This window comes from Rattus norvegicus, chromosome 4 (genome assembly GCF_036323735.1).
Source record: "Rattus norvegicus strain BN/NHsdMcwi chromosome 4, GRCr8, whole genome shotgun sequence".
Classification (NCBI taxonomy): domain Eukaryota; kingdom Metazoa; phylum Chordata; class Mammalia; order Rodentia; family Muridae; genus Rattus; species Rattus norvegicus.
The window spans coordinates 64067494-64089635 of NC_086022.1; the positions used below are offsets into that span (position 1 = coordinate 64067494).

At 42.7% G+C, this 22142-nt stretch overlaps 1 protein-coding gene across 17 annotated transcripts in view; it reads left to right on the forward strand.

Annotated features, from left to right (window-relative positions):
• Akr1b7 (aldo-keto reductase family 1, member B7) overlaps positions 1–16258 on the forward strand; it is a 39851-nt gene extending 23593 nt beyond the window's left edge. For 4 of the 17 annotated variants that reach the window (XR_010065604.1, XR_010065591.1, XR_010065605.1 and 1 more), the window contains 3 exons: positions 5784–5882; positions 10608–10938; positions 12201–16258. Coding sequence is in view for 1 of the 17 variants with exons in the window: in XM_063285402.1 (XP_063141472.1) it covers positions 5784–5856 (73 nt within the window). In the remaining 16 variants the exon portion in view is untranslated. Of the gene's footprint in view, positions 1–5783; positions 6921–10607; positions 10939–11724; positions 11915–12200 lie in introns of those variants that run through there. The other 13 variants (XR_010065600.1, XR_010065602.1, XR_010065603.1 and 10 more) reach the window with 13 other exon arrangements.
• The last annotated feature ends 5884 nt before the right edge of the window (positions 16259–22142 follow it).

The following is a 22142-nucleotide window of genomic DNA, read 5'->3' on the forward strand; positions in this document are numbered from 1 at the left end:
GCACGGCAATGAGCAGGCAGACATGGTTCTGGAAAAGGAGCCAAGTGTTCTACATCTGGACCAGCAGGCAGCAGGAAGAGAGAGTGACACTGGGCCTGGCTTGAGCATCTGAAACTTCAAATCCCATCCCCGGGGACACACTTCCTCCAACAAGATCACCTCTTAATACTGCCACTCCCTCGTGGCCAAGCCTCCAAATCTATGAGTCTATGAGGCCCATTCTTATTCAAACCACTACATGGGACATTCTAGACCAAGACTGTAGCAGAACCCATAAAGACAAAAGCTTTTTAGAGCAGCACCCATGAGTCACAAGGTGGTCTGGGCTGCAGCCCAACTTGAGTACAAGTTGCTCCATGGTTAGAATTTTATTGAGATGAACACCACAATACCCAACATCTAGAAAAGTCTGGACAAGTAGATGACTGGAGAAGAGTTAAAGACCAAAATAGAATTTCGTGAGCAGGACTGGAAGCTAAAGGGAATCCGGGACTTTTGTTGTTGTTTGTTTGTTTGTTTCTCATGAAGAACAGAGAGAGGAGATGTATTTGAAAGACCCCCGGAGTGGGGAGACTCTCACTCAAGTCTCAGGATGATGCAACACCCCAAGAACTCATGAGAGACCGATCTTGATGCAATCAACAAGAGGTTTATTGATAGGGACGACAGAAACCAGTGCACTGGGGTCAAGATTCATATCCCACACAGGGGTAGAGGAGTTCGACCTTGAATGGTTGAAAGAAGAGGTATTTAAAGGAAAAACCATACCGAATCACAAGGAAGGACCTCCTGTTTCTCATAATTGTTCTTTAACTTCATGGTTAACCAGTTCCTGCTATTATAGTCAGCTGCTATTATGGTTAGCTAGTCTCTGGAACAAAGTGGCTGAACCAACTGGTACAATTACTTTTTCTGTGACCAGCTAGTTTCTGGAACAGGCAGTTCCAGGGGCCGCTTTTGGCTTCAACTTCTGTCTAGGGGGCAATTTTAAACTTTTTCCTTTCATATTCACAGTGACCACATTAGAAGGGGATTAAAGGAGTCAAGTGACCACCTCTGCCCTAGTCTGTTTCTAGGGCACTTTGAAATAGGGTAACACCCTGTCACCTTGAACTTGGAGCCATCCCTCAGCCTCAGCCTCCCCACTGCTAAGATTATAGGCAGGTGCTGCTGTACTGTCTGGGGCTGGTTTCTGCTCTCCTGTCCCACGTGGCTCGTCTCCAGGTGGATTCCTGTTTCTCTTTTCTTTCTTTCTTTCTTTCTTTTTTTAATACAGAGTAGTTTCTCTCTTTCAACACTAGATTAAAATCTTAGTAGAATATCAAGGTTTGGTCCAAATAGTAATTTTACTGTTACCATCCAAACGACCACTAACCACTTGCAGATCTCCAGGGAATCTGCTCACATAGGGAACTTCACAGAGATGAACTTACAGAATTTCAGCAGCAGACACAGAGGCTGTAAAGGAGTTGGTTTCAGGATGAGGAGCCGATGCTGCCAGAAAGGACAATGTGCTGCTCAGTGCTCCTGCAGGAGGGTGGGGCTTTGGGCCTGGACCCCGTGCTTCTGAGTGGCTGGCAGCAATTCCTTGTCTCACTCAGTGATGGTCCAGCTGTGGACCTCTGTTTTATGAACTTCTTGATGTTTGACAACTACAAAAAAAGTCTAGATTTTGTGAGAACAGATCTTTTTTCTTTACTTGAGTTTGTTTTGTTGTTTTTGAGATAGAATATCACAGAGTTCAAGCTGGTTTCCAAGTCATAATATTGCTGACACTGGCCTTAAATCCCGGACCTTCCTACATCCTAAGTGCTGATTTCATAAGCATAAAGCCTACATACATGATATTTAGGGGTCCTGTTTTTTCTTTAAACGTTTAATGTGATAGTGATATGCCTTGGGTGGACCTCAGATGAGACCTCAGCATTTGCTCTTCCTACCTCTGCCTCCCTTGGGCTAGGGCTCCTGTATGTACTACTGTACTCCGCTGAGAAATGACTTTCAAGTTTTATTTTCCAGACCTATTGTCTGGATGCTAGGTGAGATCAGACCATGGTATTTCACAAGACATTTCCTCCTCCTCCTCTTCTTCCTCCTCCTCCTCCTCCTCTTCCTCCTCTTCTTCCTCTTCCTCCTCTTCTTCCTCTTCCTCCTCCTCCTCCTCTTCTTCCTCTTCTTCCTCCTCCTCCTCTTCCTCCTCTTCTTCCTCTTCCTCCTCTTCTTCCTCTTCCTCCTCCTCCTCCTCCTCCTCTTCCTCCTCCTCCTCTTCCTCCTCTTCCTCCTCCTCCTCCTCCTCCTCCTCCTCCTCCTCCTCCTCCTCCTCCTCCTCCTCTCCTCCTCTTCCTTTTGAATCAGTGAAAAAGAATGTCCATTTACAAGGCTTCCTACCTTTTTTTTTATGTAACAGTGACTGTAGAATGAATTGTACCTCCTGAATCTTACTTTCACGTGATGGAATAAAATCTTTACACCAAGCAACGTAAGGCACCTGCTGTAACTACTACTTTTTCGTCAAGGTGTAGAGAGATTGAGAAACCTCTTCAGCCTCATACTGGTACATGATGGGCTTCAGGTTTAGCTTGTAGTGACCATTTCTGAGGTCTTGATAACTCTCTGGGGTCTAGAAAATCAACTTTGTCATGTCAGAGTCTAGTTTTTCAGTCTGGCTTTTAGGGAGTTGCAATGGGAGCCATCCAGCACTCCCAGAAACTAGAGACCCTTCCAAATCAGTGACTATTTATATCCAGAGATAACAAAAATCAAGGAAGAAGGAGGTTAGGGGAAAAATCCATGTAAGAAAGATGGATAGGGCTCTTGGTGTGGTCCAGAAACTTCCACCTGCCTTGAAGCTACAGTCACCAATTAGGCCTTGGTAGTACCTTGCTGACTGACAATCAAGAGATCTTGCTTCATAGCTCTCTCCTGGTTCTTCTCTTAGATGGCTTCTCCCACTTCATTCTCATTTTGATACACATAGGCACAGTCAATCACCAGCCGCCTTCACAGCTTCCTTGACTTGGCCAGGGGGAGACTGAGGAGGCAGAGAAAGAATCATCAGATGTATTCAAGGCCCCTGTAAAGGCTCCAAATGAATCACAGAAACTAATAAGTTATTACTAGAGTGGGTCATGAGATGACGATCATGACACTGACATATACATTAAGATGCCATGATGAAACACATCACATGATAACCTACAAAACTTAGTGAAACAAAAAAAAACCCTAGTTCACTTTTTCTTTTCCTGTGAAGAGTTTTCTAGTGTATGTTTTTCTCCCCAGGAGATGGAAGCAAGGCCACGTCTAAGTACAGCGGAAAGTGTAGCTGTGGGTTTTGGGCTGCAGAAGAGAGGATGGGACTGGGACTGGTTAGGGAGCTGCAGCCTGGGTCAGCCAGTCTGGACTCAGGGACTCTCAAGGATAGTAACACTTAGAGAAACCAAGTGTCTCTCCCTTCAACACCACAGCCTTGCTACGCTGCTAGTGACCAGGAACTCATTCCCACAGCAGGATGGAACATTGTCTTTTGTGCTTTTCTTTACTTTCCCCTCTGCATCTCAATTCTGTATGCAGTGACAGGACGGCATTGTCCTAGGCCCCAGGAAATCTCTCCAGACCTCCAAATACTGAATCCACATGGATAAATCGTGTCCTCTGTGAGCTTGTAGAGAGATCGCCTTTTTTACTGTCTTATGCCTATGTATGCATTGCTTGGCAAGCATGCAATGAAAACCGAAAATCAGATGAATCGTGGGAAAGGAATCTGCTGTAACCCAAGCATGTTGATCAAAACAAAAGCCCATTAGTTCTCTTCCCCCTTGACAACCAAACTCCTTTTCCTGTGTATGTTACATTAAAAAACATCATTAAGTAGCTAGGTATGGTAGTGCATACCTATAATTTTAGGACTCAGAAGGCTGATGTAGGCTGATCTTGAGTTTGTGCCCCGCCTGGCTACATAGCAACTTCCAGAACAGTCTCAATTATGTATAGAGATTGTCTAAAAGCTAAAACAAATTCTAATCAATGGGTATAGTTGGAATTCATCTAAATAAATCAATGTGTTGATTTATTAATGAACTTTATTATTAGCTAATTTATTATTAGTAAATTGATCATTGACATCAATTAAAAACAATTTCTACAACTGAGAATGAATGTGTTTTTAAGAGAGTGTACAGCAGGTAGGCAGACATGTGCCTGATGACCAATGAATAACTGCTTTCTTAATAGTGTGGGAGAGAATTCTGGTAAGTTCTGGTTGCATGATTGTTTTTGATATTTGTTACAAGTCATAAAACCAACCTCCCTATTGATTCATTTCTGAACTTGGTGATATAAGTAGTTGAGGTAGGTAAGCATAGGGTATAGCAAACCAGCCCAGGACACAGCTCATACAAACACCTCTTCTAACAATGCACTTGGAACAAGACTCTCACCTATGCATACAGACCGTCTTAGTTAGGGTTTCATTGCTGCGAAGAGACACCATAGCCGTGGCAACTCTTCTAAAGGAAAATATTTAATTGAGGCTGGCTTGCAGTTCAGAGGTCCATTATTGTCACGGAGAGAAGCATGGTGGCATGAAGACAGACCTGGTGCTAGAGAGGTAGCTGAGAGCTCTACGTTCAGATAAAGAGGCAGCAGGAAGAACAAGTGAGCCACTGGGTCCGGCTTGAGATTCTGAGATCTCAAAGCTCATCCCCAATAACATGCTTCCTCCAACAAAGACAAACCTACTCCAATGAGGCCACACCTCCTAATAGTGTGGCTCCCTGTGGGCCTATGGGGGACATTTTCTTTGAAGCCACCAAATAGGCTCCTCTCATACCAATGTCCTTAGCAGCAACCTGAACTCCCACCTGCACATGCATCCGATTCCAAACAATGGAGTGAGTGTCTCCTCCCTCTAATGGCCATCAAGGACACAAGGATATTCAGTCATACTCCAAGTATATGATAGTATGGAGGGTCGGGAGCCCGCCCATTCTGAACTAGTTTTGGGTGCATGCATAGTAATACAAATTATATCTTCTGAGTGAACTTTTAGGAAGAATCCTCTATTTGCCATTGTCTTAAGTTTTATTGCTGTGAAGAGACACCACGACCAAGGCAGCTCTTATAAAGAAAAACATTTAATTGGGGCTGGCTTACAGTTTCAAGGGTTCAGTCCATTATCATAATGGCAGGAAGCATGGCGGCGTGCAGGGAGACATGGTACTGGCGAAGGAGTTGAGCATTCTACATCTTGATCCGTAGACAGCAGAAGTGACTGTGAGTCACACTGGGCATAGCTTGAGCATATAAGACCTCAAAGCCTGCCCTCCACAGTGACACACTTCCTTCGATGAGGCCACACCTACTCTACCAAGGCCACACCTCCTAATGTTGCCACTTCCTGTGGGCCAAGCATTCAGACACATGAGTCTATGGGGCCCATTCATATTCAAAACCACCACAACCAACTGATGATTGTGCATAGTTAGTTATGTGTACAATTAAAATCGGTTGCATCATAGAAGGCACATGTTCTGAGAATGAAGCCTAAGATATGCAAGCTTGTCAATCAAAACAGAGTACCACACAATTTTCCCCTTAGCAACAAACTCCCTTTCTATTGAATCCCGTAAAAGGAAGCACAGACATTGCCACGGGGCCATCAGTACTTTCTCACTCCCGTTACACAGCACAATTCTTCCTCCTACGTACTCTACTTCCCCATTCACAAAAGTTATCTTGCTACTTTTACAGCAGGTGAGTGCCTCTGTTTCATTCTTGCACAGGACACCAAGAACCTGGAAACACCTGGTCTGGACCACGCAGCATTTGGGTAACAAAGTAACATCGTGGCCATGAATCTTAGCTCTAAAGGCTGTAAACAGGTATTAAATGACTGACTGTATGAATCATGTAGAAATGCGAAGGACTGGAGCATACTTTATGTTTGTAAATTCTTTCCTGAATAGTTAAAAAGCATTATTTCTTCCCCCAATTTAGGAAAACCTCATTCTGGCAATCAGCGTTTATAATTTACCTATCAGAGGGATAAATCGATTCAGAGAAGCAGACATTTTTATTATTTCCCATCAAAGGGGCTCCGCTGAGCAGCTCTTGTGCTATTTGAAACAGTGAGGGTTCAGAAGAGAGCTGGGCACGTGATCCCATTCTTGTTGAGAGGCCCGAATGTACAGTCACATTGATGGATGCTCTGGTGTGCGGTAAAGGGTTTTCAGAGAGCAGGGAACAAACTAAAGTGTTGCTCTGAGTAACATCCAAGGAGCTACCAAAGCAAAGGACAGTTGTGCAATCTTGACCTCAGTCATGAGAATACACTTAAGGAATTCAGAGTTAGGTCTTTACACAGAGTTACACAGGCTTTTGTGACTTCCTGCAGGAGGGAAAGTTGACTTAAGACCCTGAGGATTACCCACACTACTGAGAGCAAAGGCTCTTGGATGCTTGCTGGCATCCAAAAAAAAAAAAAAAAAAAAAAAAGAAAAGAAAAAAGAAAAGTGGTTCTTAAGTAGAAAATCCTCCAGGTATTTCAGTTGTGCAGGAAATGTGTCAAAGCAGAGATAAGACCACCCTCATGGATAGGTGTGATTGGTTACAAACAACAAACTGAGAACATGTGTCTTCTGCCATGGCTTGGGTGTAACCACTGGTTCACACTTGTGTCCTTAGCCAACAGATCTGATTCCTTGTGGTGTTGAGCCTTTGAGGGGTTTTTGTTTGGTTGGCTTGGTTTTTGGTTGTTGGTCTTCCTGCACTCGCAAACCTTTGTTGTATGTGTTTTGGTTCTGTTTCTATGGGGTTTCCCTAGGCAGATCAGGCTAATCTCAAATTCTTAGGTGTTTATGGTCCTGCTGCCTCAACCTCTGGAATGTTAGGACTAAAAGTATGCTCAGTTTTTAAGCCTTTGTTTGATGAAGCCTTTGTTTAATTATCATTCCTTCCAACTTCAGGCTCTCTCACAAACACTGATTTCCTTATCAGGAGTCTGCTGCCACCTAGTAGTCATTGGCCAACTCACATGTTCATCCATGATCTCCAGGCTAGGAAGTAGTCACGGGAACCAAGGCGGAGCTGGAAGATTTGGATATTAGCACTCAAAATATCTGGAGTTCAGCATAAGGAAAAGGAGAAAGTTGTTAGGTACAATAAATACAAGATAGTAAGATTTTAGGGGCTAAAAGAAATTTAGGGGTAATATCAAAGCCTTAGCTATGTGGAAGAAGGTCCTTAAAGTTGAACGTCAGAGAAGTTGTAACAGCCACTCACTCAGATGTGTTTGTTTTCTATGATCCACGTTTCAAGGCTATTGTTTAAATCCACCCCGTCCAATTCATTGTCTCTAAAGTGTTGGTGGAACTGACTGGAATGTCTGAAATTAAAGGTGACTATTAGGATGCACGCAGTCAGGAGAATGCATGCGTTTGAACCGGGTGGCTTAACTTTTAAAAGGACAGTTTCAAATACTTAGCTTTTTCAAGCCAAGCAACTATTTTCAAAGACCTTGCAAAGATTGTTGCGTGTATCATTACTGAGCAATTTCCTGCACTTGGTACTTCAGTAGTCAGTCTATGCTTCTGAAAGGAAAACACTCGGATGTTGCTAGTACTTGTTGCCCAAAAAATTGACACATTGAAGTGATGTCCTTCCCAGCTTCCCAACCATTTAGTCTCCCTGAAAACTTTCTAAGCGAAACTTCCATTCAAGAATTCTGAATCTGTGGTTCACACACTCCACACCACAGAGGATCCTCTGAAGTCATTTGGAGAAATTTGCTGTCTTTTTTCACCCACTTTTTAAAAAGCAACATCTTAAAAGGGCCATGTCCCATGACTATAGGGCCCTTGCTCTGGGCAAGGGACTTCCAAGCCTGTACCTTGCAGGGTCGTCCCTCCTTTCTGAGCTCCTTAATCACTGTGAGCTATTCTTCTTCCTCAGACTTCTCTCAGGAAATTTGGAATTGATAAATATTTACTTCCAGGCTACTTCGCCCTTGACCTCATAAGTCTTTGGCCAGCTTGGAGGAATTCCCTTCTTTACTTCCCAAAAGCAAGATGACTTCTAGAGACTTCTTTCAATCCTCGGACTATATTTCTGCCAACCGTGGGTGTCAGTGGGCGTGAGAAACACAGTGTTGCCTAGCAGCCCGAGGAGTTCTTCCAGAGATTTCTATTCAGATGAAGCTACGGAACTTTAAAGTCACTCCTTTGATACTATTCCCACTTAATACTCCTCCATTGTTGAGATTTCTAAGTGAAAATTTCTTTCAGTTCCTCAGATCTGTATTTCTTGTACCAAGTAATTTTTCCTCCTCTCCTGTCGACTTTACTGAAGAATTTCGGGGTGAGGCTGTGGAAAGCAGAGTTGGACTTTACTGAGAATTTGGTCCTGGGCGTGTAGTTAAGATGGTAGGGTGTTTGCCTCGTGCCGTGTCCTTACATGGCTCCGGGGACAGACCTAACTGGGGGCAGCAAGGGAACAAAGAAAGACAACACAAAATCTGGGTTTCAGGCGGACTAGGCTCTCTGCTGGAGAAACAGCAACACCCCAGAAGCCCAGAGTGTATATTCTATACAGCTGAGCAAGGAGTCAGCTGATATTGCATTCTATTAACAAGGAGACAGAGTTAATGGCATACATCTGGATCAAGGAGACAGATTTAGTTAATCTCTGTAGGAGCAGGCTTTGCAGGGAGCAGAATTCAGGATGTAAACATCTGGGAGGGGTGGGAGGAAGAAGCTGGGGTGGGCATTTCTGCGTGCACCCTCAGCATCCACACATGGACCAGAAAGGACGGCTTTTCTGTTTCCCCATGAGCCTCCTGTGGCTGTGCTCAGGGCTGTATGCATTCTCTCAGGGCCTTCTCTACTCCCAAAAGCCTAGAATGCATGCAAGAAGCCCTGGATTTGATCCCTGGCTCCCTATGAACTGGGTATGCGGTACAGGTCTGTAATCCTGGTGCTCGGAAAGCGGAGGTAGTAGCACTGCAAGTTCAAGATCAGCTTTAGGTACAAACCCTGTGTGCATAGGCCTTGATAGAGAGGTGCTTAGGGCAAGGGCAGTGCACACTGTAAACAAGGATGTGGATGCCTCGCATCCGATGGCTGTGTCTTTACAGTGATGTGTAATCTATTACATATACACACACACACGCACATATGATTTCATGGCTTCCGAAATTAAATTTCAAATGGTCGTTAAGAAACTTTTTCTTTTTCAGTAAATGATCTCATAGGGTGAGTCTGTAGGTCTCATGGTCAAAGGAATCCTTACTATATTAAGCTTCTCAAAAGGGAGCCACACATATGATTTTCCTGTTAACAAGGCATATATATATATATATATATATATATACACACATATATACATATATATACATATATATGTATGTATACACACACACACACACACACACACACACTTGTTTGTGAGGGTCTCAGAGAACTGCAGGTTTATGGCTTGGAAAGCAGTAAGGTCTTATTCATTAAGACTTTAGGCCTAGATCACTGGCACCTCAGTATTCTTACTGAAATATCTCTCTATGGAAGGGATCGTGCCTTCTTGCAGTGAGCTTTCAGAGCAGTTTAATCTTGTGCCAGAGCAACTAGCATGTGCCGCCCCCAGCTTTGTACAATCCTGGGGATTGAACCTGGGGCCCTTTGCGTCTAGACCAGCCTCTCTATAAACAAGCTACATACCGGGACAGACAGTTCCGCTCTTTCAGGCTTCATTTCTTTGGGGTTTTGTTTGTTTTTGTTTGGTCTGCTTTGGGTTAGCGGCCACAGCTTGCGGTTAACTTGTTTTTATCTTTAAGCCAAAGGAAATTCTGAGTGTTTTTATTTCCGTGTGCATGCGTGCGTGTGTTTTAATAGACCAAAATAAAGGACTTTTCACACAGTCATTAAATTCCACCTTGTTGGATTCATTGTCTCCTTGATAGACTTTAGCATATTACTATCCTGCCCCAAGATCACACTACGTATCCCTTTCCAATCAGCAATACTTTCCAATTATGACCTTTATTGAACATATTGCTAAAATGTTTAAATAGAATAGAAATCTGCGATTTGCCACAAGAAAAGTGAAAGAAGTTAGTTTTTTTATTAGATATATTTCTTTACTTACAATTCAAATGTTATTCCCCTTCCCAGTTTCCTGTCCATAAGTTCCCATTCCCTTCCCTTCCCCCTTCCCTCCCCCATATGGGTATTCCCTCTATACATCCCCCTTACTGCACCTCCTTATTCCCCTGCATTGGGGGTCCAACCTTGGCAGGACCCAAGGGCTTCCCCTTCCACTGGTGCCCCAACAAGGCTATTCTCTGCTACCTATGCAGTTGGAGCCCTGGGTCAGTTCATGTATAGTCTTTCAGTAGTGGTTTAGTCCCTGGAAGCTCTGGTTGGTTGGCATTGTTGTTTTTAAGGAAGTTAGTTTATTATTACTTCTTGAGTATGGTCATTCAGTTGGTATGAAGTCACCTAATCTATAGTCTAGGGCTTATTATTAGATATTTTTATCATTAAAAAAAATGATCTTTCCAAATGCCTGTCCAAGTCCGCATACTAAGCTTATGCCACCTCTACTCCACCTTCCAGGCCAGAAACCCTGTCAGAAACCTTCCAGTAGAAACCCTTTCTACCGTAGGATGGCTTATTCACAAAGATGAATTCCATGTTCATCAGCACCTGAGATGCAGGGCCCCTCCACCCACATTAGGAGAACAAAGGCACACGCTGCAGTTTTCAACAATTCTCTTCTGAGGTGTTAGAGATGCTAGCTGCTTATTGGGAAGGATGAACTTCTGGAAGACTGAGGAGACAGAAGGAGACAGCCATCCAAGACGGGCACAGAGGGAAATAATGGCACAGAGGCCAGCGACCAAGCAGCACCGAGGGCTCATTTGAGGTCAGCGGCTCTAAGTTTAAGGTAAGAGCACTCCTTATAGGTGTCTCTTTCTCCATCTCTGGCTTAGAATAGAGGTGAATTCAATTTGTCTTACACTCTAGATATTCTACTTAACAGCTCCCAGCATGTAATTTTTCTCCAGGAAGGCATATAGGAATCTGGTAAGAAGTATTTATCAAAGATCACAATCTCAAATCCTAAGTCTGAAGGACAGGTCTGAACTTACTTGGGAATAAGGTTGCTGCAGACTGACTAAGTTAAAAATTGGGGGGGTTGGGGATTTAGCTCAGTGGTAGAGCGCTTGCCTAGGAAGCGCAAGGCCCTGGGTTCGGTCCCCAGCTCTGAAAACAAGAACCAAAAAAAAAAAAAAAAAATTGGGGGATTAGGCGATCCTAGCTTGAAGGTTGGTCCTAAGCCCACTGACTGGGCTCTTTATAAGAGAAAGGAGATTCTTTAAAAGAGAAACGGCTACCAAAGGTGCCTTGAGGATAGAGATTAGAATGCAACTTCTGCAAGTACCGAGTTTGCTAGTCAGTTCCAGAGGCTAGGAGCCTGGCACTCCCCACATAAACAACCCTGCTGACTGCTTGACTTCAGATTGTGTCTTCTTCAACTGAGAATAAACTTCTGTTGATGTGAACCATGAGTTTGTGGTAACTTACTGTGGTAGCCCTACAAGTTGAGACAGGGAGGGACTCCTACTTCACTGGTGGTGGTGAGGGGGGGGGGTCAGGGAGTTTTCTTGAGGCTAGAAAAGGAGACCTGGCACCCTCCGAAGTCCCTGAAACCTTATGACATTTCCTGTAGGGTCCTTCTCCAACACCACAAGTCTTCCAGAAGCCACACACAGAGAGAGCCTGGGAACCCTTCGGTTATTTTGAGTCCATTGTCCAGTTTCCATGAAAGTCTTTACAAATATTTTGTTCTCCAGGAAGAGAACCAACCCTTCTCTATGGCTTACTCAGCCTGGCTCTGTAGCCCTGACACCTAGCTTACAGTAAGTCTGTGCTAATTTTGTCCCGGAGGAAGGTAACCTCCCACGCATCTGGACATCTCTGGGTTCCTGACTTGTCTCATCTGGAATGAGACAAGTCAGCACCAACACCACACTCTCTTGCCTCTATTCACAGATGCTTTATTTGATTCTAGCTTCTACCTTGGTGCCCTCAGCCTCCCCAGGGAGTCCCTACTTATCCTTCAAGACTTGTTCCAAGAGCTTCAGCTTTCTTCATGAAAGCAAGGCATTAATTACAGTTTCTTTTCTTTTTTTTTTTTTCTTACAGAACTGTGAATTGCTATGAAAGAATTTACTAAATTCTATCATGGCTTACTTCTACCTGAGACACTTGGAGGAGGTATCCTGACTTATGAATCACTCACTGGCCTTTAGCTTAGAATCCAGCTCAACGCTTTTCAAATAAGCCCAGGAAAGTTCTATCAAGAATCTCCAACAAGCACCTTTAAATTTTCTTTTTATAAAACACGCAACTGTGGTGATTGAATTTCTTCTGTTTGAGATTACAGGTTACTCAAATTTAACAAGTAAACAAATGGCATGGAAAAATAGTGCAGCTTACGTCCAAGAGTTCATCAGAGAAGTCTCGGGAGTTTATTGCCTTGCTACTTTGTTAAGAAGAGTTTCTTCCCCGCAGAAAGAAATGGCAATGCCATCTCTGGGATCACCACCTCCTTCAGCACACGGCAAGTGGGTACTCCCTGTTTGAAATGAGCTTAGCAAAAGCTTCCCAGAATTCATCACCGGAGAGTCACCCTGAGCCACGCTCCCCCTATCTGGTCAACGCAGAGAGCGGAAGCTTCCACAGCAGGTGGTGTCCCTTGGATGCGATCCACAGCAGGTGGTGTCCCTTGGATGCGATAGGTCTGCACTTTATCCAAAGGCCCCTTTTCATCATGTTTCACCGGGGTTACATCAGTCAGGAATGTTTTGTATTTAGAAATATTCAACAGGAATCCTTAGCTGTATTCAAACAAAATTAGATTCCTGGTCCAAGCAGCTAGGCCTCTATGTAAGCATGCTCTGTGGGAGACATGAACAGGAGCTGCGGCAGAAACATCTGGAGGGAGGGAATTTGGTGCATTCCCACGGTGCCAGATCCATGGGAGAGAGCTAGAGACCCCCTTTTGTGATTCAGGCTAAACTCAGACTTATAAAAGAGTAAGATACACATAAGTCATCCTCTCACTCACCACGGTCACTATCTCTGCCTCAAAAGTTGCCCAAGACTCACAATGCAAACCCGACTGCTATGCGGCTCAGATGTTTGCGCTAAAGAACCTTCCCAGCAAGGTGGTCCAAGAGCGTCACGTGATTTCACCTAACACCCATCACGTAATATTCCTCTTGTAATCAGATACAAGGATTTCTCATACCTAATTTCTGCATCTTCCCATTTTGGTGACCAAGAGCCTCTGTCAAGTCACATAGGCAGAAGCTTGGGACATGCCCATCTCTGGGATCCCCTGATGTACAAACCTTCTGGAATGCTCCCTTCCAGAGAGCGAAGCCTAAAAACAGACCGACAGGCATGAGTAGTGAGTACCGTCACACTGAAGACTAACTGGACCCACTGTTTTTCCAGATGCACACCATATCCAGAAGTGTCCAGACCTCAGGCTATAATAAATAATAATGCAATGTATATATTATATGTATTGTTTATTGTTATATTATATACTATATATGCATTATTATATATTCTAAGTATTATTAATATATAATATATTGTATAATATAATATCTTAATATATTTTAAAAAGAACATGTGCTTTTTTAGTTTAGTTAGACTATTTGGTTTAGAGGAGCAAACTTTGGACCCAGTTCCTGTGGCATAAGATTCTTCCTTCCCTTTACTATCATTAGAGACTTTAAAAGAGCATATTTTATTCTCCCTGAATGGGTTAAAGTTTTTACCTCAGAGTCTTGCTCTGTTCGTTTTAATAAACTCTTTCTCTGGAGGAGGATCTGAATCTGAACTTACCTCAAGGACCATTCCTCCCTAACAGGACTTTCTAATCACCTGCGACCATTTCTAACTCTGAAATTTTCTCATGTGATCTACCACCTCAGGGCAATTTCCTTATTTACACTGATTTATCCTTAAATTCAAGGGATGGTGCTATCCTGTCTTCAGAGTCTGTCGATGCTTCTCCTTTCCACCCCAAGGAACCGGCGGAGGAACAGAACAAGGAGGAAAACAGTTCCCAGAGCTCGGGTAAGCAGACCCAGGAAGGAACACCAGCAGTCGACTACGTCACTGTCAGAATCACAGCGAGACCGAGTAGGTTGGAGGGACTATCCAGACAACTCTCTTGTTCTACAAGCCAGAGCCAAAGAAACTTAAACAGCACACTCCACAGAGGTCAGGATCCAAAGACGAGGAGGCAGTGAATGATCTGTGAGGAAGGATTAACCCACGCGCATTTCTCAACCCTTCCTGCAGGCGGAGAGGAGAAGGGCAGTTACGTTTAACACTGAAGTCTTCGACTGAGTTCCTCCAAAATGGAGATTCACAAAAATCTGTGCCTCTAGAAAGACCCTGAGACAGCTGCATGGCACTAGAAGACACTGATAAAATTAAAATTAAGAGCACTGGAAGATGTTTATTTCGAGGGCGGCTATGAAACCAAATGTCACGCTGAATCTCTGCATCTTGACTTGGGGGTGTTAGTGCAAGCGGACTGTGAGCCAACAACCCTGACACTGCTTCAGCTCCTTGATACTCCTTCTTTTTCTCTAAAAATTAGATATTTTAAGTATTTAACATTTCAAATGTTATCCCTCTTTCTGGTTCCCCCCTCCTGTACCCCCTCCCCCTGTTTTTATAAGGGTGCTCCCACTCCCGCCTCCCTGCCCTGGCATTCCCCTACACTGGGGAAACGAGCCTCTCCTTCTATTGATGCCAGACAAGGCCATCCTCTGCTACATACACAGCTGGAGTCATGGGTCTGTCCGTGTGTACTCTTTGGTTGGTGGTTTAGACCCTGGGAGCTCTGGGGGAGGGGGGTCTGGTTGGTTGATATTGTTATTCTTCCTATGGGATTACAAACCCAGTCAGCTCCTCAACCCTTTCTCTAACTCCTCCATTGGGGTCCCTGTGCTCATTCCGATGGTTAGCTGCAAGCATCCTCACCTATATCAGTAAGGCTCTGGCAGAGCCTCTCAGGAGACATCCATATCAGACTCCTGTCAGCAAGCACTTCTTGGCATCAGCAATAGTGATTTGGTGGCTGCATATGGGATGGATCCCCAGGTGCGGAAGTCTCTGAATGGCCTTCCCTTAGGTCTCTGCTCCAATATTTGTCCCTGTACTTCCTTTAGACAGGAACAATTCTGGGTTAAAATTTTGATAAGGGTCGGTGGCCCCATCCCCAACTGGGGGCCTTGCCTAACCTCTGGGTATGGTCTCTACAGGTTCTCCCTCCCCTTTGTTGGGAGTTTCAGCAATCTCATCCCTGTTGGGTCCTGGGAACCTCTTGCTTTCCTGGCATCTGGGACTTGCTGGTGGCTACCCCCAGTTCCCTATCCCCCATTGATACACACCTCTGTTCAAATTCCTGACCCTCTGTATATCATCCTGTCTCCTCTCATTCCTGATCTTGCCCCCCTTTGTCCCCTCCCTTTCTTCTCGTCCTCCCAAGTCCCTCCCACCCTCTACTTCCCGTGAGTATGTTGTTCCCCCTTCTAAGAAGAACTAAACATCCACACTTTGGTCTTCCTTCTTGAGCTTCATGTGATCTGTGAATTAATTGTATCTTGGGTATTCTGAGCTTTTGGGCTAATATCCACTTATCAGGGAGTACATACCATACGTGTTCTTTTGTGATTGGGCTACCTCACTCAGGATGATATTTTCTAGTACCATACATTTGCCTAAGAATTTTATGAAGTCATTGTTTTTAATACTTGGGTAATACTTCGTTGTATAAATGTATCCTATTTTCTGTATCCATTCCTCTGTTGAAGGGCATCTGGGTTCTTTCCAGCTTCTGGCTATTATAAATAAGGCTGCTATGAACATAGTGGAGCACGTGTCTTTGTTGTAAGTTGGGGCATCTTTTGGGTATATGCCCAAGAGAGGTATAGCTGGGTCCTCAGGTAGTTCAATGTCCAATTTTCTGAGGAACCTCCAGACAGATTTCCAGAGTGGTCATACAGCTTGCAATCCCACCAACAATGGAGGAGTGTTCCTCTTTCTCCACATCCTCGCCAGCATCTGCTGTCACCTGAGTTTTTTATCTTAGCCATTCTGACTGGTGTGAGGTGGAATCTCAGGGTTGTTGTGTTTTGCATTTCCCTGATGATTAAAGATGTTGAACATTTCTTTAGGTGCTTGTTGGCCTTTTGATATATTCCCCAGTTGAGAATTCTTTGTTTAACTCCGTACCCCATTTTTAATAGGGTTATTTGGTTCTCTAGAGTCTAACTTCTTGAGCTCTTTGTATATATTAGACATTAACCCTCTATCAGATGTAGGATTGGTAAAGATCTTTCCCCAATCTGTTTGTTGCCATTTTGTCCTATTGACTCTTCTTGAGGCCTAAACAATTATTATGTGGAAAGCTTCACCAAGCTTATCAACCTAAGATAAGTTCATAAGCCCAAATCTTCCAGAGTATTTTAATTCTTAATGTTTGGGAGGTGAGGGTGGGAGTGGGTGATGGGACTCTAATAACTTATCACCTGTGGCCTGGTATCAGCCATTCTTCATCAGCAAAACTAACTCTTTTTAATTAAATTAAAATTAACTCTTTAATGATGAAAATCAAAATATCAACATCCTAAAGATTTCTTTTAACACATGGGTCAATACAATAGGAAACACTGGTTTTCTTTGAGAAGTCAATTAGTTGACTACCGTCCCAATATAATTATATGAGACACATTTCTTTAGTCTGGGTATTATTTCTTAAAATGGGTCTTTACCTGAAAAAAATGCTCTACAAGTGATATCTCAGGATCTGGGAAGGGTGGCTCATGACCTGTGATTACAACACATCTGGAGGCTGAGGTAGAAAGGCTGTTGTGTGCTAGAGGTCAGCCTGAGTCACAGTTTCAGGCCGGGCTGAGCTATATTGCATGATCATGTGAGATCATGTCAACAAACAAACAAAACACCTCAGGCACAATATCAAGTAAACTAAGTGAATTGTAGATCTTCAGACGTATTGAATGTTGGGTGGGACATCCGAACATCAGAATATTTCTTTATGTCTGCCCATATTATTTTAGTAGTGATTCTGCTTGATACAGAATTAACCCTGGTGTATTTTTTCACAGCAATTCCAAGACTTAGATTGAGAGCTGGTAGTTTATTTAAACATTAATAATAATAATAATAATAATAATAATAATAATAATCCAGTATGAATGGGGGACAATGAGTCTGAGAAGAGCAGGAAGTCAGCAGAGAATACAGTAACGAGGTTACTGCTGTAGGGAGAGCTCATTACTACCAGGTGACTTTGGAAGGTAAGAGTACAGCATGCCTTGAGTTGTACTAGCCAAAGGACGAGAAAGCTAGAGAAGCAGCACCTGTCATTAATTGGAGGACAATTCCCTGTAGTCTAACGTCTGAATACTTCCTGCCTGTCTGGTACTCAGTAGCATCTCGTGATCAAAGAAAAGACTGATTAATGCTAAAAGATACAGGCATTTACTTTAGTGTGTGAGCTCATGGAGGAATGTTGAGTGTGGAGGAGATATGTAACAGAACACATCATCATCATCATCATCATCATCATCATCATCATCATCATCATCATTACCTTCAGAGATGTGACTGATTGTAAGCCCATCATTAACACCAAAAGGCAACCAAAGGTACCAGATGTGAAAGCATAAGTTACACCCTTTCTTTTTTACACAGGGTCCTTGCGTATTCCTCCTCAACCCTCAGGTTCTAACCCAACACCAGGCTACATAGATGACCTGAGAAAACAAGCTTCTGTCAGAAGACAATAGGGAGAGGCCAGAGAAGCTCTACAGAGCACACTCAGCAAGAGACTGCAGTACTCTTCTTATCCATAAGAACTTAGTGCCCATCTTGCAAGGAAATTGTTTTCTCATGCTGTAAATTTTAACCATGTTTCTTTGCGGGTGGAGAGTTACAAGATTGTCCTTTCAAAAGGAAATGCTGAAGCCAATGTACTGTGCTTACAGCTAGTCCTTCATGAACTAGGTCTGCATAGTACTTCTCTTTAGATTCTATGGGGGCACTAACCTCCACTCAAATGCCAATCATTTAAAATTATTATATGTTTATATATATATATATGTATGTATATATTATACATTGCTAGAGAGTAATCTTCTGATCTTGGTTCTCTTTCCACTGCGGGTTCTGAGGATGTCACCAGCCCTGCACAGGAAGTGAGTTTACACATCTCTCCAGCCCTCAAATGCCACTCTTATTGGTATTAACACTTTGCTTCAAATTAGGTGCAGGCATAAAGAGACACCTCAGTAGGTAAGGGACCTGCTACTCTTGCATAGGACTCAAATTTGGCTCCCCACACCCATGATGGGCATCTTTTTTTTTTTTTTTTGGTTCTTTTTTTTGGAGCTGGGGACTGAACCCAGGGCCTTGTGCTTGCTAGGCAAGCGCTCTACCACTGAGCTAAATCCCCAACCCCCATGATGGGCATCTTAAACTACCTGAAATTCGGTTCCAGATTTGACAGACTCTTCTAGTCTCTGCAGGTACCCATGCATACAAGGTCATACACAAATACATAAATGAAAATAAACTTATGTGGCTGCTATCATTGATTATCAATAGGTGGAATCACTTAGGTAAGTTATGAAAATGTAATATAGCTGTTGGTGGAGGAGTACCAACGGTTGAAAGCTTCTGTAACCCTGACTGAATAGCATCCCTGAAGATACTGATCTCTCCTCAAAAGGACAAGAGATGTGCATTCACATACCCATGACGAATGTGCAGCTATGAACACCTCATGTGTAACTCCTCATTGACTGCACATCTGAAAAACAAATACAAAGAATGATTAAAGTCTCAATCCGTGGAGTTCCAGTTGGTTCACTCTCTGGATTTACATTTTTGTACTAACTTACAAGAAGGACCAGCAATATTCCAAAAGGAAAGGGCTTTAAAAAGCAATGTGGTTTATTTCTCAACTTGACCTCGTTAATTCTGTTTTTATGTCCTGATGTGCACTGAGCACCTTGTACCTCGGCTTCTTCCAATTTGAGAAATAGCTTGCATTGATTCCAGAGACACACTTCACAAAGCCCCTCAATACATATTTTCTTTAAATCCTAAATTTTATTCTATTGTTTTGTGTATGGAAAAACTGAGTCTAAAGGGAGGCTAAGTTGTGTCTGAAATGCCAATTTCCATACTATATTACTTACTCCATGCCCATTTGAACAGCTAAAATTTAAGAGTGATAATCTTAACTGTTGATAGGCTGTGGAATAATTAGAGCTCAGTTATGTCGCTGACAGGAATATAAAATGATGCAACCACCTTGATGGAACTGGCAGCTTCGTGACAATGAAAGACACAGCTTCCTTCAGATCAGCAAGTACAGTTTTAGGTGTTTATTCAAGGTAACATAAGCTCACAAAAGGATCTATTCAAGAATGTTCACTGCAGCTCTCTTTGCAAGGGCACAACATGGAAAAGCTCCTAAGTGCATCAAGAGGAGAAGGGGTGGACATGTTATGCTATTGTATCACTTAGCAATACAAAGAATGACTTGCTCTGCCAATACACAGAATAATACGAATGAGTGCTGAGAACAGACGCCAAATACCAAAGAACACCCACTTTAAATTCCACTCATTTTAAGTTATATAATAGGTAAAAAGTAATGTAAGATGAAAACAAACGACGACTTGCCTTTGGCGGTTTGGGAGTAAGTCCTCTTTCTCACGAGATAGAAATGTGGTAAGCATGTAGGTACACACTTAGATCCAGTAGTCAATAATTAAGACTTGTATATATTTCAATGTATGTAAACTTTATCCTACAAATGATAAAGTTAATAATTGGAACATTTGAGGACTGGGTGGCATAGATGAAACAAGAATGGTAGGACACCAGCCACAACTGAAGCTGAATAATCTGTAAATGCTGCACACAGACACACACGTAGACACACACAGACACACACACAGATATAGACAAACACATAGACACACAGACACACATACACTGATGTGCACACACAGACACACACAGATACAGACAAACACACAGACACACACACAGATACAGACAAACACATAGACACACACAGACACACAGACACAGACGAGCTAACACACACACAGATACAGACATACACATAGACACACACAGACACACACAGATATAGACAAACACATAGACACACAGACACACATACACTGATGTGCACACACAGACACACACACACAGATACAGACAAACACACAGACACATACACAGATACAGACATACACATAGACACACACAGATAAGCAAGAATGATCAAAAGGCTTTCAGAGATCTGAAAATAGCTTCACATGGCTGGAGCAGAGTCTCTTGCAGTCTTTGATCTCATAGGAATTTTCCAAGATTGCAGTGAGCCGTAAACACCAAATCTCTTAGTCACATCTCATTCTGGAGCATGGATGGTTACAATGACTAACTAACAGAAATGAATTAATTGTGGTTGGAAAAACGGATTTTTTTTTTTCAACTATGAACACAAATCACACATTGTTCCTTGAGTTACAAGGTAACAGCATGGGCCATGTAGCTACCATAGAATATGATGGACACATCTAATGGTACAGGTTCATACCAGTATAATCCCCTATTCTTGAGAAAGCCCTTGAAGTTACAGCAGCTAAACTGCACCACGCCCAATCAACAATTAATGAAAAAATGACAAATGACTTATAGTTATATTCCTGGAAATTTGTAAGAAGCATGCTGGATGAATCACCCTATTCATCACTAATGTCAATAATGAGATCATTAAATGAGACTGTATTAAATTTCTTTCATCTTAACACAATGGATGAGAGAGAGAGAGAGAGAGAGAGAGAGAGAGAGAGAGAGAGAGAGAGAAACTGAAAAAGAATTAAAGATTTTTTTTCAGAAGAGAACTTAAAAATCTCTGTAGTTTTTTGAATGAGAGGACTGACTCCAAGAAAAATGAACTGTTTTCTTCAGAGTAACAGTCGGGCAGACCTTGGTCACAGCTTCTGATTGTTTTTTCAGCTTGAGGTAGACTAGGCTACAATGTGTATGAATCTGAAATGCATCCATCTTGAGTAACTCAAGATAACTTTAACTTGGGTAATTTATAGATGACTGTCCAAATCCTCCACTGTCCAGAGGGTTTCCAGTGTGTTAGTAGAAATACTCTTTTGGGCCCATAGATCTTACAATTTAGGAGCAGGATAACATTTTCAAAACATTTAAAAAGAATAGGATAAAGCACACACACCATTTGCTTGCATAGGATTGACTACATTTTGAGTTGAGCCCCACTGTTTTTCCTCCAGTTTCTCGGTTTGCTTGCTCTTCTACTTGTGTACCAACACACGTTTTACATCTGTGATCTACTGTGTACCAATACACGCTTTGCATCTGTGATCTACTGTGTACCAACACATGCTTTGCATCTGTGATCTACTGTATACCAACACACATTTTATATCTGTAATCTTCTACTTATGTACCAACACACGCTTTGCATCTGTGATCTACTTGTGTACCAACACACGTTTTACATCTGTGATCTGTGTACCAACACACGCTTTGCATCTGTGATCTACTGTGTACCAACACACGTTTTACATCTGTGATCTACTGTGTACCAATACACGCTTTGCATCTGTGATCTACTGTGTACCAACACACGCTTTGCATCTGTGATCTACTGTGTACCAATACACGCTTTGCATCTGTGATCTACTGTGTACCAACACATGCTTTGCATCTGTGATCTACTGTGTACCAATACACGCTTTGCATCTGTGATCTACTTGTGTACCAACACACGCTTTGCATCTGTGATCTACTGTGTACCAACACATGTTTTACATCTGTGATCTACTTGTGTACCAACACAGGCTTTGCATCTGTGATCTTGGAGCTGTCAGTTATAATCTCTTGGTGAACTCTGAAGTCAGTTTCATAACAGCTACCACCAACATATTAAAGAATGAAGTTTTAACATTAGAAAATACTAGGGATCCCGAGAAA